Source organism: Petromyzon marinus, chromosome 59 (assembly GCF_048934315.1).
Source record: "Petromyzon marinus isolate PM22_M1 ecotype Great Lakes invasive population chromosome 59, UKy_Petmar_22M1.pri1.0, whole genome shotgun sequence".
NCBI classification, from domain to species: domain Eukaryota; kingdom Metazoa; phylum Chordata; class Hyperoartia; order Petromyzontiformes; family Petromyzontidae; genus Petromyzon; species Petromyzon marinus.
The window spans coordinates 10,513,378-10,531,124 of NC_133725.1; the positions used below are offsets into that span (position 1 = coordinate 10,513,378).

At 49.4% G+C, this 17,747-nt stretch overlaps 1 protein-coding gene across 3 annotated transcripts in view; it reads right to left on the reverse strand.

Annotated features, from left to right (window-relative positions):
- Window positions 1-5,072: 5,072 nt before the first annotated feature.
- The window catches only part of LOC142905839 (U3 small nucleolar ribonucleoprotein IMP4-like), a 15,062-nt gene continuing 2,387 nt past the window's right edge, over window positions 5,073-17,747 (reverse strand). Inside the window, exons 3-9 of one of the 3 annotated variants that reach the window (XM_076053108.1) lie at window positions 11,828-11,929; window positions 11,280-11,548; window positions 10,489-10,550; window positions 9,065-9,188; window positions 8,412-8,545; window positions 7,506-7,576; window positions 5,073-7,072 (exon numbers count right to left, since the gene is read on the reverse strand). In XM_076053108.1, the coding sequence (XP_075909223.1) occupies window positions 7,000-7,072; window positions 7,506-7,576; window positions 8,412-8,545; window positions 9,065-9,188; window positions 10,489-10,491 (405 nt within the window). In that variant the 5' untranslated portion in view covers window positions 10,492-10,550; window positions 11,280-11,548; window positions 11,828-11,929 and the 3' untranslated portion in view covers window positions 5,073-6,999. The remainder of the gene's footprint in view (window positions 7,073-7,505; window positions 7,577-8,411; window positions 8,546-9,064; window positions 9,189-10,488; window positions 10,551-11,279; window positions 11,549-11,827; window positions 11,930-17,747) is intronic. The other 2 variants (XR_012929837.1, XM_076053109.1) reach the window with 2 other exon arrangements.

The window sequence follows — 17,747 nt, forward strand, 5'->3', positions numbered from 1 at the left end:
GCCGCAGTTACGTTGGAGAAATAAAACGACACGTCTCGGACCGTGTTCGCGAACACAAGGTGGATCTGAAACATGGCAGAACCAATACCTCTGCCGTAGTGGCCATTGTTATAACGCTGTGTGCTCGCATGATATTGTTATTTTCGGAGGCCAAGGACAAAACTTCAATCGAAAAGATGGATACAAATTAAACAATCACTGGAAGGATGTTATCAACCAGGTAATGCCTTAACTTGTGTTGTTGTTTCCATCATTACCTGTCAATTACTGCTAGCCCCGCCCACGTCCCCCCACCCCAGCCTCACGTCCTCTTCTCCTAGCGCTCACGCGGCCCCCCTTCCTCTCCCTACCCCACACCCTCCCCTCTCTCTCCCCCCCCTTGCCTCCTCCCCCATCTCATACCTGTATAACCTCTTGCCATGGCAGCTCTCCCGCCGACTTCAGCATTTTCTTGCTGTGGTTGTCCCACCTGAAAATATCACTTATGTTGCTATCGAAACGTCGTGATTTCTTTAATTTTATTTAATTTATACCTACGTGACTTTACCGAAAGAACCAAAGAGTATGGATTCCTGCAGTCAGGAAAGCTTCAAATAAAGATTAAAATAGTTTAGTTTAATTTGTTTATTTTTGAACAGTTTGTCTTTCCTGTCATTTTTTGTATTTTTTTAGTTATGTTCTGACCTGCCCGATTGGACAGCTGTGAAAACAGATCTTTGTAGCTCATCGGATTCATCCAGTGTAAATAAATATTCAGATTTAAATTCTATTGACCTCTGTGCGAGTCTATGGATTTCTGAGTTTGTGGGCCTCTGTGAGTGTATGGATCTCTGTCTGAGTCTATGGATCCCTGTGTCAGTATATAGGGTCGCCGTATGAGTCTGAGTGTCTGAAGGAATGTATGGGTCTCTGTTGGAGTCTATGGGTTTCTGGGTCTGAGTGGGAATCTATGGTTCTCTGAGTATGGTTGTTTGTGCGAGTCTTAAGTGCACAAACTGAACTTAAAAAGGACATTGAGGGGTGCGGAATCCAAGTTGACTATTAAGCTCCCCGCAGTGCAAGCCAGCTTTCTAGTCGTGTCATCATACAGCCCCTGTAATTCTTTATAACAATAATTAGACTTACTCCAGGAAAGCCACGCTGAGTCATAGTAAGGTCCTGAATTTGGTTTTTATTGTAAGATGTTTTCAATCAATGAATAAAGAATGCTTACACAAGTGGGGGGAAACCGGAGCACCCGGAGAAAACAAACGTATGTGAAGGGGCAGCATTTTAAACCGTACAGGTGACGATGGCGATGATCCCACTTGCTATAATGCCTTCTCCTGGCCAGTCAGATGCTTTCTCCTGGCCAACCAGGAGAAGGCACCTCAATGTCCACGGGAAGGGGGTTTCACAATATTTACTGTGTGATCCACCAACCCTTGCTGCCTTCTACAGTGCTGGATCGCAGGCTTGCGTCACCACCTTCTGGCGAGTATTTGTAGTTATTATTTAAAGCTATATAGCGCTCACAAGAACGACTCAAGAGGCGCGAGGAGCCACAGACATGCAGGAAGGAAGCCACGTGGTGAGCCAGCACCAACGATTGTCCAGGCTCTACGGTACTCTATGTATGGAGGCATTATTGGCTAATTAATAACGAGTGTTTGTACAAGTGGGGGAAATCGGAGCACCCAGAGAAAAGCCACGTGTGTGAAGGGGCAGCATTTTAAACCGTACAGGTGACGATGGCGATGAGTCCACTTGCTGTACTGCCTTCTCCTGGCGAGGCAGGTTATGCACCTCGACGCCCACGGGAAGAGGATTTCACAACATCATTGTGCGGTGATTTACGAACCCTCGCTGCCTTCCCCAGTGCTGGATTTGAGACGTGCACCACTAACACCAGGCGAATGATAACAACAACAACAATAACTATACTTATTACTTGGTAGCAACAGGCGAAAGAAAACAACAGGCAAATTATAACAGGCCAATTAAAACAGGCGAATGATAACAGGCAAATGAAAACAGGCGAATGATAACAGGCGAATGATAACAACAGGCGTATGTTTAGAACAGGCGAGTAATAACAACAATTATTTTTTACACTTAGAACTTGATAACAATATTTATACGTATAACGTGATCAAGCAGGCCTCAGAGGTGCGAGGAACCACAGACAATCAGGAAGGAAGCCACTTGGTAAGCTGGCACCAACGATTGCCCAAGCTCTGTGACCCTATTGATACGTTTTTATCGACCAGATAGCGAGCGTTACGTGTGGGGGGGAAACCGCCCCCTTCGGTGCCTCCATGGTCCAATAGCTGGTCTTCTTGGCGCCACGGTCCCGAGCCCCCTAAAAGTTCCTCATGGAGCAAATCAACGGGTGGGCCATTGCCTTGTCAGGGCTCATTCATTGCTCCGGATCCCACCTGAAAATGCCAGGCGCAGATCCCCACATCATTAAAACCACGGGTGCATTTATCCCAGATATAAACAATTGCAAACTATTTGACTATTTTTTTTTACTTTAACCAGGCAAGGCCCACTGAGCTATACAGCTCTCTTTCAGAAGCGGCCACACAATTACAGCTCAACAAATTGGCTTATTACGTGGACATTAGTAGCCAAATACTCTAAAGATGTGTAAAAAATGTGGAGGGAAAACCCGGAGGATCCGGAGAAAAATACACGCGACCACGGGGAGATAACATACAAACTCCAAATACAAAGGTGTCAGGGTAAGGATTTAATACACGACCTCCTGTATACCCTACAAAATAGTTAACATCTCGGCACCGTGGCGCCCAATTCTGATCACATGACATAGCAAAACGAACGTCGCGGTGCATAGCAATAATTCAATTGGGCAATTACTGAGCGTTCATAAACATGAGGGGATACAGGAGTACCCAGAGAAAACCCACTCGTGCAAAAGGGCAACCCTCTATCCCATGCAGACAGAGATGTTGCTTATCCCACTTGCTGTACTGCCTTCTCCTGGCCAGCCAGAATATGCCACCTCAACACCCACTACACCATGAACTTTGTGAACCGAGTTTAAATTTCTGGCCACGGCGAACATCAGTGGCTATCTCCCTCTTCCTCTCTCGTCCCTGCTATTATCTCCCTCTTCTTCTCGCGTCCCTCCCACTATCTACCTCTCCAATCCGTCCCACCATCTCCCTCTTCCTCCCTCGTCCCTCCCACCATCTCCCACTTCCTCCCCAGTACCTTCCACTATCTCCCTCTTCCTCCCACTTGGCTCTACTATCTCCCTCTTCTCCCGTCCCTCGCACTATCTCCCTTTTCTTCCCCCATCCTTCCCACTATCTCCCTCTGCATCTCCAATCCCTCGCACTCTCTCTCTCTCTTCCTTCCCCTTCCTTCCCACTATCACCTTCTTACTCTAACCGATCTGCCTAATCCTCCCAAATCACTCCCACTATCTCCCTCTACTTCCCCAGTCGCTCCAACTATCTCCCTCTTCATTCCCCTTTCCTGCCACTATCTCCCTCTTCCGCCCCCTTCCCTCCCACTATCTCCCTCTTCCTCTCCCGTCCCCCCCGCTATCTCCTTCTTTCTCTCCTATCCCTCCCACTTTCTTCCTCCCCCGTCCCTCCCACTATCTTCTCATCCTCCCCCATCCATCCCACGATCTTCCTCATCCTCTCCCGTACCTTCCGCACTTTCCTTATTTAACACCATCAGGTTCACAGACTCGCCCTCGCTTCTCCCAAGTCAAATAGCCTAGCTTAGACACAACCCTCACCATGTTACACTGACGGCATCGACCGAGACAGCCAACAACTATCCGGCCGCCCAATTATCTAGTGAAGACGGCAGCGACCAAGTCGGCAAAGACAGTGCCAACGAGACGACTCCACTTCCCAGAACCTGCAACCACGAGCTCTCGCTCTCCGCTGCTTTTATCCGACTCGGCGCGGCCTGGCTCCGCCCTGGCCGCGCCTCCCTTCTCCAACCCACGAGCGGGTTCCAGGGTCTTCCAGACAGGGTCTCTGTGATCCTTGTCCCAGTGCCTCCGCCCTGCTGACAAACCCGCGTGAGGCTCACTGGCGTGTGTACTCCCCGTCCACCGCAGTTGCCGCTGCTGGACAACTATTACTCTACAGTTGTACTGTCCTTCTGTACCGTGCCCCCGAGCCATCAACACGGACTCACAGCATCAACACAGACTCACATGATCGACACAGACTCCCACGATCAACACAGACTCACAGCATCAACAGACTCACACGATCAACAAACTCACAGCATCAATACGGACTCACACCATCAACACGGAAACAGGGTCAGTGAGCAAGATGGCGGATGAGTGCATACATGATGTGAGTGGTGGTGAGTTCAAGTTGAGCACCCAGTTTTAAATCTCATTTACTCCCACCACCACCACCCCACCACCCTACATACAACAGTCGGAAGTAAATGCCTACACACCCTACATACAATCGTCAGTAGTAGGAGTGGGGAGAAGAGGGCATCAGTGGGGGCGAGGCATGAAGCGTTGAGAAGCCCTCAGATACTCCATAAAACCCCGAGTTTCATGGAGTATAATTTTCAGCATTACAGTTCCATTTTTTTTACGTTAACAAATGTCTCGCCATATATTACACCGTATAGGTAACTAGATTGGGCGAGGGATGGTCTTTTTTGTTGAACAATCAATAAAGCTGCGGTGTCGTACTGTGCCCGTATCCGTGTACGGTACTGTGCACTAAAGGAAGAAAAATCGAGCGGCTGAACCTCACTGCCTCCTTACCGGAGGCTGTAAACATCAAGTGACCTGAAAACTGCGATGGGACGTGAAAGACAACATGGAGAGACAAGAGGGCGCCACGTGTGTTCTTCCATGGCAGCAGCAGCATCATCGCAGGCAATGAGGTTCAAATGGGCACAGGAACTTTGAGGTGGACCCACGAGTGGTCGAGCCACAGGGGCGCGCAATCAGCGACCTCTATACGCTTGGCGCAATCCGCACCGTCATTTCACGGAGCCCTTGTTCACTCGACGAGTGCGACGACGCCGTCCCACCGTCATTCGGCGCCTCGTGGTGACATCACAACAGCAAAGCGACAGATGTTGTTTATTCATTTCTTGAGGCAATTCGAGGGCCCGGTTACATCACGTTGTGATACACGCACACACCGTCAACATATACTACACCGGTTATAAAAAAAAAATCAGGGGATAGAAAGGTGGGGGAGCGGACCCGACCACAGGTATTGTTTAAAAGACGTCAAGCGGACCGGGGGTTTTAAATGCAAGTCCATGCGGACACCAACATCCGAACGATTGCACCAATAAATCCTGAACCTTCTGGAAGATTTCAGCTCCCGCTGGTTTGGATCAGGGTGATGTTGGGGCAAATTCCATTAATTGGGAAAGGCGGCAATCTTGTGGGAATGTCCTCGCCAGAGAAGAAACTTGTCGCTTCCATGTTTTATTTTCATCCGACGTCCCATTAGCGAGATCCAGAGCGTGACAGACTCATATGGAGTCGGCCTCCTGTAATTTTTCTGGTCTCATTCTCACCATAGGTGAAGGCAGAGCCACACATCAACGTGCCAATGGGGCCACGGTTGAAGTGGTGGGGCCACGGTTGAAGTGGCGGTGGCCACGGGTCATGTGGCCTCGATGTATTTTCCATGTTGAAGGCCGATTGCCCCAAACATTGCCCGTCATATGCAGTGTCACTGAATAACGTGTGAAACATACTGTAGCATATACAAAATTGTATTTTCTTCATACATTAAATACAATAAACACAATAAACATGAAATGCGTATAGGACATTTATAACTCTCTCAATGACCAAACTTGTATTTTATGAACACACTTATACGAGCAAAATATGACAAAAGTGTTCCAGATTTCAGTTTCAATTGAGACTGAAATCCGGAATCATTACCCCCTACTGACAGACTAATAATACCCACTCGCAGGCCAAGTGCTGATTCACCTTGGGGCCTCGCCTGGTATAGAGGTCGTGGGTTAAATCCCGACGCCTGTATATCTGGAGTTTGCATGTTCTCCCCGTGACCGCGTGGATTTTTCTCTGGGTCCTTCGGTTTTTCCCTCCACATTTAGAAACATGCGTTTAAAAGTATTTGGCTGCTATATATTTCTGCGTGACAAGCCACTTTATAGCGCTTTCATTTGTGGCCCGGTCGTTCCTGAAACAGAGCTATACAGCCCATTAAAATGGTCGAGATGAGATGCAACTTAAGGCGCTTGTGACTTCCCAAAAATATTATTTATGGCAGGTTTTCACATCTAAACATCCCGGGTGGCATTGAAGCCAAGAGCTCCCACCCTAGGCGAGTAGCTACGAGAGCGTTGCTGTGCACGGCGACACGCCACTTTCTCCATCTGCCTGACTTGGTATTTTATTTTTTGTTACTTAAATAAATGTTAATGTTTCGTTTTGTGTACACGTGTATGTACACTGTTTGGGGAGCGGTGGTGCAGTGGTTAGCGCACTACGAACTCAGCCATCTGAGTACGTAGTGTGGTGTGTATAACATCGCAAAACTGGGGAGGACAAAGGCAGCCAGACGTGGGGCTGGCCACACAACCACTTCTGTGCCATGCCGGCCATCATAGGTGCTACCCGTTAACAGCACTTGCCCCAGCAATCTGTTAACGGCGTTACGGAGTACCTTTGTCTTTTTGTGCAATTGTGTGCTTCTGTGTGCGACGCATGCGACGATGTGCATGTTTGTGTTTGATAAATGTACATCCGCAATGTGAGTGTGACGCGTATGATGTGCGTGTGTGACGAGGGTTGGAACAGCGATTCACGCACTGCCCTATCCACGCGGCGACCTCTCCTCAACGTCTCGAGCCTCGGCGGAGAGCGCCGCGAGGTTCGACTCCAACTCCGGCTTTCCAGGGACAACCCCCCCCCCCAATGCCCCTCCCCCCAGGCCCGTGGGGGGGGGGGAAGTCGCCCCCCTCACTCCACGCTCAGGAACTTCCTCTTCTTCGCCGTGTTCATGTACGGTCACCAAGGCCACTCCACCTCGGCGGTGGCCGCGTTGTCCAGCGTGCCCAGTTTACCCGTAGACTGCGCGACACACAAAAGCAAAGATCCCCCCCATGCAGCCTTTAACAGACGGCGTGGGAAAAGCGCTGTTCGTGTGTTAGCATGTAGGAAAGCCAGCACGGCACACCAAGGGGTGGGTGTGGGTGGCCAGCATTACGTCCGATCATATTTGAATTTACACATCGCATCCGGGGTGGGGGAATGCGAGTCGGGTCACGGTACAGCGAATGCGACCAGAGCAGCGGCCCCACCGACTCAAGTTCCGATCCGCTCTACAAGTCACCCGCGGGCCACCTAGCCCGAGGCTAGACTCTTACATTCAGCCCATCATCCTCTCAGGGGTCGATAAAATTTACAACCACTTCGTAGGGAAGTCCACAAGGAATGTGGAATTTCCACCGCCTCTGCTGGGGTGTAAAGTGGAGACGAGTAACAATGTGTCAGGCAGACTTACGCTCCATCTCGAATCACGGTCCCACCTCCTTCAACTCGATGTCCTTGCCGTCGCGCTTGTAGACGTTGTGCCTGTTGGGAGGGGGGGGGGGGGCACAGAAGTCACGGGAGGGGATGCGGCAAGTTACACGGACTGCGCTGGACTCTCATTAAGCGTCCTCGCAGACGTTTGCCAGTTAGAGGCCAGCGGCCGCCCTGTTTAATACAGCGTATGCATTAACAAATGAACAACATTACGCGCCTTCAGCTTCAGAGATGGCGTTAAATAAAAACTCTGTCCCGTTACTCAAAAACTAAAGTAAAACGAAACTATTTTTATTTTACCACTGAGCTATGTAACTCTTTTTCACAAAAAAATGTTTAGCAGCCAAATACTCGAAATTCAATTTTATAAATGTGTAGGGAAAAACCCGGAGGACCCGGAGAAAAATCAAAGTGACCAGGAGGAGAACATGCAAACTCCGAATATACAGGCGGACACACAGTACCTGGCCCAAAAGTCTGCTCACTCTTTCCCATTCCGAGACATCTGCAAATTGCCGGGTGGTAGGTGTCACGTTCACCGCTGAATCTCGGTACGCGCGAGCGGCTCGGCGTTTATTTTATTTATAGAGGTGTAGCTCTGCTGTTTTAAAAATACATTGCCCTCACCGCAGAGAACCATAGTGACACGACCGGCACTGTATGGAACAAAACTATGTCACACGCCCTCCCGCATGGCCTTATGGGAGCCTCGGTATGTCTTCAGGGTTCAGAAGACATACTTGAGTTTTTCTTACGGTTCCGTTTCGATGACGTATATGTACATCATGGAAATGAGAAAGGGTTATAGGCTATACGAGGGATCTTGTGCTTGGGGGATTGGCGAGGAAGATGTGGGTGAGACTGGCACGGTGCCCGCACGCACCCTCTTTCCGAGTCGTGACGTGAAGTTGTGCATCACGAGGTGTGGCAATGCCTTGGACATCGTGTCCACGTCCGGATGTCGTGCCGTCAAGTACGCCGTGGGGCCCAGCGGCAGGTGGCACATCACTATCCCGTCTGTGGCATCGTACCACGTGTCACATGGACAGCACGCCGGAGAGTTAGACACACCACAGGTGTCACACAGACAGTTTCCTGGAGAGTTAGACACACTGCCATACCATCTGCGGCATCACACCACATAACACTGCACAGACAGTTAAGACACCGCAATCCCCCGTCTGCAGCATCATACTACACACCGCACATCGTACACACAGTTAAATACACCTCCATCCCCTGTCTGTTGCACCGCATCACACACGTCACACCATGCATCACACCGGGGAGCGGGAGCGGAGTGGCTATCTCATTACACTACAAATCCGGTGACCTGACTTCGATTTCCGGTGTGTCCAAGCATCGACAGTGGGGAGACAAAAGGGGCCAGATGCGGTAATGACCACACCACCCACCCCGCTGTGTGCTCTGCCGGCCTTCGTAGGTCACTCGACAAACAGCACTTGCCCTGACAGCCTGTTAAAGGCTACACGGGGGAGCTTTGTCGACTGCGGTGCGTGCGCGTGCCTGGCATACCGCGGTGCTCATGCAGGATGATGAAGTCGGTGACGGTGTTGGCGCAGCACGCCCGCACCAGCGCCTCCAGCTTGTGGCCTCCGCGGTTCATCGGCTGAGCGTTCGGCAGGATCAGCTTCATCTCCTGCGGTGGTGGTGGGAGGGTGGTGTGGTAACATGACAGCAAGTGGTCACACGCCGAGTCCGCTCTTCCCACCGGCGTCCGTCCCGGCCACGCTGCTTTCGCCCCCCCCACCTCCCTGCCCCCCCACTGCATCCGACTCGGGTTGTGTTGTTTGTTTTTTCCATTGCGGAAGCCGAGCCGTACCGGTATACGCGGTCGCCAAACCCCGTGTTGGCACAACTGGGATGCGCCATTGGAAAAACTTTACTATTTTTATTTTACCAGGTAAGGCCCACTGAGCTATGCAGCTCTTTTCCAGAAGCGACCTGGCCACAAATCATAGCTCAACTAAGTGGCTTATCGTCATGTGGAAATTTATAGCAGCCAAATACTCTTAAACGGACGTTGATTCTAAATGCAGAGGGAAAAACAGGAAGACCTGGACAGAAATCCACGCGACTCGTCAAAAAGAGAGACACGCAGCTCCAAATATACAGCAGGCATCAGGGTCAGGATTGAACCTACGATCTCCTGTATACCACGTGAGGAAGTTAACATCTCGCCACAGTGGTGCCCCCAATGGTACATCTTTCCCGTGACCACCGACCGTGCGTACAGTGCTACAGTAGATACATTTTTCGATCAATGGAAAGGATCGATCATAGGATAAAGGCGGACTGAATCGCGAGGAATGAAGTTGACAAAAGCTGCATGCACCAAACCAAAGTGTCCAACGCTCCACCACTGACGACCCCCCACCTCCCCACACAGCCTCCACCTTTCACCAATAACTAGATTTCTTCAGGTTAACTCAACGGATGCGAGTTGTCTCACACTGCACAAGCCCGATGATTGGTCGACACGGCTCGTGTGAGGTGCAAGGAACTGATTCTAAAGCCGATAGCGAACATGTGTGTGTGTGCGATAATTTAGCAGTTAGCATGCTGCCCCACAAACCTGGTAATCCGAGGTTGATTTCTGTTTATAGCCAACACCAGTGGCGATTATCTGAACTGGTCCTGGGCCTCCCCTAGATCGACTCAGCCTCAAATGAGTACCTAGTGCTGTGTGTAAACATCATCACTAGAGAGATAAAGGCGGCCAGTCGTGATGCTGGCCACCCAAACCCTCGCAAACAGCACCTGCCCCAAGAGCCTGTTAAGGCTATATGGGGGACCTCTGTCTTTGCGCGTTTGTACACACGCAATACACGGGGACCCACATCCCTCATGTGACCCCAAACCCTGTAGCCCCTGTGACCCCGTGCCCGCATCTTGATGAACTGCTTGAGGAGGGAGCCGGGGTCGCGAGAGGTCGTCACCATGATGTGTGGGTCCTTCACGCCAGCTCAGCGGTATTCGTCATCCATGTGGCTGCTCACTCCTACTGACACGGGGGGGGGGGGGTGTGGATAGAGAGAGGGGGTAGATGGGGCAGGGGGGACAGAGAGGGTAGGTTATCATTTGCCATACTTCCCCGTGCGGGTGAGTGAAGGTGTGTGTATGGGTGGATGGAAGGAGCGACCAGGAATGTTTTAGAATATCACTCTGCAGTGATCGCGTTGATTTTGTGTAGCCAGCTGAGCACTAATGAGACCTGGAAGAGTCCCAATTGCAAGAGTAGGTGATTGATATGGCAGTTGAGTGGGTAAATTGAGTAAGATGATGAGTGAGTGAATGAGTGGGTCAGTGTATGTTAAACCTCTTTGTTACAGCACATAGCCAACCGTGGTAATCGGAAGTGTGACAAACTAACCACAAAAAGCAGTTCTCAAGAAATGAGTTTGTCAATCTAGTCGATGATTTAAAAGTGCAAAGCTCCAATGGCTTCCTAATATTGTAAGGAAGGCTGCTCCAGAAGGAAGACCGCTCCAGAAGCACACGTGATGTGGTGACCACCGCCTTCATTCGACATTCCACCAAAATTTACGCCAGCCACCACACACACACACACGGCCGACTCTTTTCCGCGTTCACGCCACGGGATTTTTCAAAGTCCACTTGGGAAGCAATCGCCGTGCGGTATTTACGGTCAACGCAACTGCGGCATTAAACCCATTAAACCGGTGGGGGGGGGGGGGGGTTGAGGGCCCGCCGTTCTCGAACCGCGAACCTCTGCGGCAAAACACGGTGCCACCGCTTGGCAGGAAGGACCGACGACGAGCCGTGGATGCGCGCCGACTCGGCGTGTCTAGCGGGCGGAGACGCGCGACGCTTATCCCCCTGCCTCGGGAGTCTCGCGGGAAGGAAGAGAGAGAGAGATGCGAGGAGACGTGATGGTGAGGGATGTGAGATCACCCTCCCCTCTCTGGTCGTCGAACTCCACGGCCTTCTGGAGTTCAAGCACCTCCCACCGCAGGTCCATAGGCAGCACCAGGTTTTCTACGGTGACGACGTCAGGGGACGGGGGAGGGGGGCAGTGGGTGTGGGTCGGGCGGAGGAGAATTAACAAGGAAGGAAAATCATGCGCACGCATGGATTCATTCGGAAACACTTTCCAAGCGCGGTTTTCTTCTCGCCTGTATTGTCAGACCGTCTTGTCCCATCTTAGTCCATCTTGCGTGTCTCATTGTCTCTAGATCCGTCTCTAGTCTGTCTCGCTGTCTCTCGTCCGTCTTGTCGTCGTGAGCCCATCTCTAGATCCTTCTCACTGCCCGTTACCATCGAGCGCCCTCTTGAGCCGTGCCTTCTCCTCCATGAAAATCTTCTTGGCCTCGTGCGCCTTGCGGTAGAGGTACTCGCTGTGCAGTTGCGCCTGCTCAGCTGCACCACCAAACAAAGACAAAGATCCCCCATGTAGCCTTCGACAGGACTGTCGGGTGCAAGTGCTGTTAACGAGCAGCACCTTTGATACACGAAGGGGGGTGTGTGGCCAGCACCACATCCGTCCGCCTTTATCTCCCCAGTGGCGATGTTTACACAATGCACCAGGTACTCATTTGAGGCTGAGTCGACCAAGGGGAGGCCCAGGAACGGAATCGTCACCAGTGTTGGCCGTGAGCGGGAATTGAACTCGGGTCGCTGGGTTCGTAGTGCAGCGTAGCGCTAACCGTGAGACGACCATAAACAACAACCGCCATTCGCCACGAAGTGGTGATGTCACCACGGCGCTCGTGCCAGGCTACGTGCAGGTTAAGGCCACATGAAGCGTCGAACGCCCGCTGGCAGCAGGAGGTCACAGACAGACAGACCCAGGTTGCCATTGGTTGCTTGACTGAGATGACTGGCCGATGCACCACCTGTGCCCCCTACTGTGCTACACCACCGCTCCCACCTACACAAACTCCCTTGGGCTATACTCTTTGGTTCTTTCGGTAAAGTCACATAGGCATAAAATATAAAATAAATTAAATCACGATGCTTCGGGCACAACACAAGCGTCCATCATCAGGTGGGACAAACCACAGCAAGAAACAATTGCTGAAGTGGGCAAAAGAGCTGCTGTAAGCAAGAGACTATATAGGTAAGAGAAGGGGGGAGGAGCCAGGGAGGAGAGATAGAGGGGGGGGGGGGGGTATGGGGAGGGGAGTGGGAAGCTGAAGAAATTGGAGATGCGGAAAGTGAAGGCAACACCATGAAGCAGTTAAGGTTTTACCTGGTTAATAACATCTTTCCAATGATTGCTCAATTTGAATCAATTTTCTCGGTTGAAGATATGTCTGTGTTTATACATCTGGATAGCTTCATGAACAAACCTTTGCTAGTAGCCCGAAGGTTTGCAGAGCACCTTGGTCTCGGAAAAAAACAATATCATGCGAGCCCACAGCGTTATAACAATGGTCAGCTATGGCGGAGGTATTGGTTCTGCCATGTTTCAGATCTGCCTTGTGCTCACGGACACGGTTCAAGATATATTGTTTCATTTCCCCAATGTAACAATCACCCTTGGGCTATCATTTGTGATGGCCAGGTGGCTTCTGAAAAAAAGAAAGCTACATAGCTCAGTGGGGACTTACCTGGTAAAGATGTAGTGGAGTAGGAAGGTGTGCTGGGGAAACTGCGTGATTGTATTGATCACACGGCCAGTGTGGGGTTTATACTGTTTGGTTCTATTTGGTAAAGTCACGTAAAAAACAACAAAAAATGAAAAAAATCACGACGTTTCGGCTACAACACAAGTGGCCTTCATCAGGTGAAGGGACCAGACTGTCCAGAGGACAGCGCTGGAGTGAACACAGCCAAGCTCAGACTGCGACCTTTAAGCTGTGTGAGAGGACGCAGAACACCTTGACAAAGGAATTAGCATAAAAATTTGCATTTAATTGGCGGACTTAGCATGATGAATAATGTACAGGGGGGGAGCATGTGAAGACCTGCGAGGGGAGGAGTTTACATATTGATGGTGTGAAAAGGAATTTAAGCAGCTGCGAAAGTTTGGGATACCACTACTTGAAAAAATATACTGTACCATTGAAAATTAGTTTAATGTTTGGGTTGATTCAGAAGATCTTTCCAATGTTTGCTTAATTTGAAACCATCCTCTCAGTTGAAATTGTGTCTGTATTTGTAAATCTGAATTGCCTCGTTAACAAATGTCTGATAAAAACCCGTGGGTTTGCAAAGAATCTTGGTATCGGAGAACATTATATCGTGATCACCCACAGTGTTGTAACAGTGATCAGCTACGGCAGAAGAATTCGTTCTGCCGTGTTTCAAATCTGATTTGTGCTCGCGAATTCGGTCAGAGACATGTCGTTTCGTCTCCCCGATATAGCAGTCACCACAGGTGCAGGTCAATTTGTAAACTCCGGGGTACCGTAAGTCAGGAATGACATCCTTCACGGAAGGGATCAGGTCACGGATTTTGTGTACTGTATTGAACCGGACCAGGATCTTGTGTTTGCTTAGAATTTTGGAGATCTTTTTAGTAACACCTGCTAGATATGGTAGTGTGATGGTTTTGATTGGAGTATCAAGTGGTTGTTTCTGTATGGAGGGAGAAACAGCTTGGCGGATGGTACAGATCAGAGTATCCATTCCTTTTTAGGGTCAGATGTACATGTTTTAATTCACTGGTCAGGTGGTGTTGGTCCGAAATGCAATGAGCCCTGTGGTATAACGTTTTGATGAGATAATTCTTTTGCATCGGGTGGTGATGGGAATCAGGTTTCAAGTAGGAATCTGTGTGGGTGGGTTTCCTGTAGACAGAATGTCCCAATGAGCCATCAGGTCTCCTCTCAAACAGAACATCCAAGAATAGCAGCTTGCCATCTTTCTCCACTTCCATGGTGAATTTGATGGCGGGGTGTCTGGAATTAATGTGGTCTAGGAAAAGGTTCAAAGCCGGGAGGCCATGTGGCCAAATGAGGAAAGTGTCGTCTACATATCTCATCCACAGGGAAGGTCTGAGGGTGGAAGTCTGGATGGCGTCTGATTCAAATTTCTCCATGAAAATATTGGCTATCACTGGTGACAAGGGGGATCCCATGGGGGTACCCTCATTTTGTTTATAGAAGGAGCCATTCAAGTAAAGTAGGTTATCGTTGAGGCAGTGCCTAACCAGTGCAGGTGTATCGGGGTCTAGTCCATATTGGACCAAATTTTCAATTATTTCAATGGTATCAGGTCTGGGACCTTGGTGAACAAAGAGACCACATCGAAGCTGACAAGGATATGGTCAGGGGACAGTACAACGTCTTTGACCATAGAGACCAATTGTGCTGAGTTAAGTACTGCTGAGGCGGTCTTGCCAGTATAAGGCAGCAAGGTATCTGACAGAAAACGGGCTAGTCTATAGGTAGGGGAGTTGATCGTGGATACGATGGGTCGTAGTGGGGTGCCTTCTTTATGAATCTTGGGAAGACCATAGAATCTAGGGGGTCTTGCAGCAGAAGGTTTTAGGGAGGGACGTTTAGTTGGGTCGATTAGGGAGGTCGAACTTGTGATGATCTTGTTGGTTTTTTTATCGCTAGGCTATTAGTAGGGTCATTTTTGATTTTTGAGTAACTTCCATCGTTGAGCAGATTCTGGATTTTGTTGTTGTATGAATCTTTAGCCATATTTACAGTAGCGTTGCCTTTATCGGCTGAGAGGATGACTAAATCACTTCTGTTTTTTAAATTCGCGAGTTCAGAGCGTTCATTTTTGCTGATGTTACTAATGGGTTTCTTAGCATTCTTAAGAATAGTGGCTATTGCAGCTCTCGCAACGTCTGCTTGGATGTGTCCTACGCCTTTGAGGGCTACATCGACCTGAGAGATGATATCATCTACTGGTATGTGTTTTGGGGTGGCAGCAAAATTCAGCCCTCTAGCCAGTACTGTTTTCAGATTGTCCGAAATCGGGGTGCTACTCTGATTAATGACGATTTTGTTGACGTCTAGTTTTGTTATATGTGGAACTGGGTTCTTCTTTGATAGGTGGTTGAATTTAGAAATCAGGTTAGATTTACATTTGACTGACAGTGAATCAGCAGAAGAAGCAGTCATGTTGTCTACGTGATTCCAATCAGAAGGTGACATTTTTTCTGTTAACATTAAATGAGCTTGTAGGAGAGTCCTGTCTAAAGTATCGAGTTCAAATTGAAGTAGCCTTATCCTCTCTGAGATTAAAGATAGGCTGGTCTTAAACAGAATCTGTTTAGAATTCGGAGAAGATACAGCAGCAGAAGTGAGTGTGAAAGCGATGGGTATTACCTTGTGATCGCGGCATCTTTTGAGGAAGGTCAGCGTCTCGATGAGCTGTGACTTCTTGTCCCGTTGTCTGTTAAAAGCTCTAACAGATAGGTGAAAGCCCTCCCCGTAGAGGTTATCAATTCTAGATTTAAAGCTTTCGTGACTGCAAGGATCCATACTGTTTGGTTCTATTCGGTAAAGTCATCAGGTGAAGGGACCAGACTGTCTAGAGGACAGCGATGGAGTGAACACAGCCAAGTTCAGACTGCGACCTTTAAGCTGTGTGAGAGGAAGCAGAGCGCCTTGACGAAGGAATTAGCATAAAAATTTGCATTTAATTGGCGGACTTAGCATGATGAACAATGTACAGGGGGGGGGGGGCATGTGCAGACCTGCGAGGGGGGAGGGGGGGAGTTTGCATATTGATGGTGTGAAAAGGGAATTTAAGCAGCTGCGAAAGTTTGGGATACCACTACTTGAAAAAATATACTGTACCGTTGAAAATTAGTTTAATGTTTGGTTTGATTCGTGAAGGATGTCATTCCTGACTTACAGTACCCCGGAGTTTACAAATTCACCTGCACCTGTGGTGACTGCTATATCGGGGAGACGAAACGACTTGTCTCTAACCGAATTCGCGAGCACAAATCAGATTTGAAACACGGCAGAACGAAATCTTCTGTCGTAGCTGATCACTGTTACAACACTGTGGGTGATTACGATGTAATTTTATCCGATACCAAGGTTCTTTGCAAACCCACGGGTTTTTATCAGAGATTTGTTCACGAGGCAATTCAGATTTACAAACACACACAATTTCAACCGAGAGGATGGTTTCAAATTATGCAACCATTGGAAAGATGTTCTGAATCAAACCAAACATTAAACTAATTTTCAATGGTACAGTATATTTTTTCAAGTAGTGGTATCCCAAACTTTTGCAGCTGCTTAAATTCCCTTTTCACACCATCAATATGTAAACCCCCCCCCTCCCCCCCTCGCAGGTCTGCACATGCCCCCCCCCCCCCCCGTACAATGCTCATCATGCTAAGTCCGCCAATTAAATGCTAATTTTTATGGTAATTCCTTTGTCAAGGCGCTCTGCTTCCTCTCACTCAGCTTAAAGGTCGCAGTCTGAGCTTGGCTGTGTTCACTCCTTCACTCCAGCGCTGTCCTCTAGACAGTCTGGTCCCTTCATCTGATGAAGGCCACTTGTGTTGTGGCCGAAACGTCGTGAATTTTTTTTATTTGTTGTTGTTTTTTACGTGACTTTACCGAATAGAACCAAACAATATGGATCCTTGCAGTCACGAAAGCTTTAAATCTAGAAGTGTGGGGTTTATCTGGGGTCAGCCTGAGGAGACGGCGGAAACAGTGGGGTCGTGTTAGGACAGCCAGGTGAAGAGGCTGTGGTGATGAGGTAACGGTCGAGCCAATTAAGCCAGAAGGGCTGTGATTGGTTGGTGCTGTTGCTGCGGCCGAGGAGGTGTCGAGGTGTCTGGAAAAAGGCAGGTGGTTGAAGATGCGAGGCGTGCGGAGGCACGTGGACCAATTACTTAACGAAAATGAGAATGGGGATAAATTGGGGGGAGAAAGAGAGAGAGGAAGAGATTGGAGTTGGGAGCTGTGCGGTGAAGACGTGGAGTTCGGAAACAGAGTTTAGAAGAGAGTTGGAGCATGGTGATAGCGAAGCTGAAGCAAGACGAAGCAGTTAGCAGTGCACTGAGCATAGTGATAGCGAAGCTGAAGAAGACGGAGCAGTTAGCAGTGGAGAGAGCGTAGTGAAGCTGAAGAAGACGGAGCAGTTAGCAGTGGAGAGAGCGTAGTGAAGCTGAAGAAGACGGAGCAGTTAGCAGTGGAGAGAGCGTAGTAATAGAGGAGCTGGAGACGAGGTGTGCGGAGACAGAGAAGTGAGATTGGGTTTCGCTGTGTACGACGACGCTGTATAGCGGAGGAGCTGAGGAGGA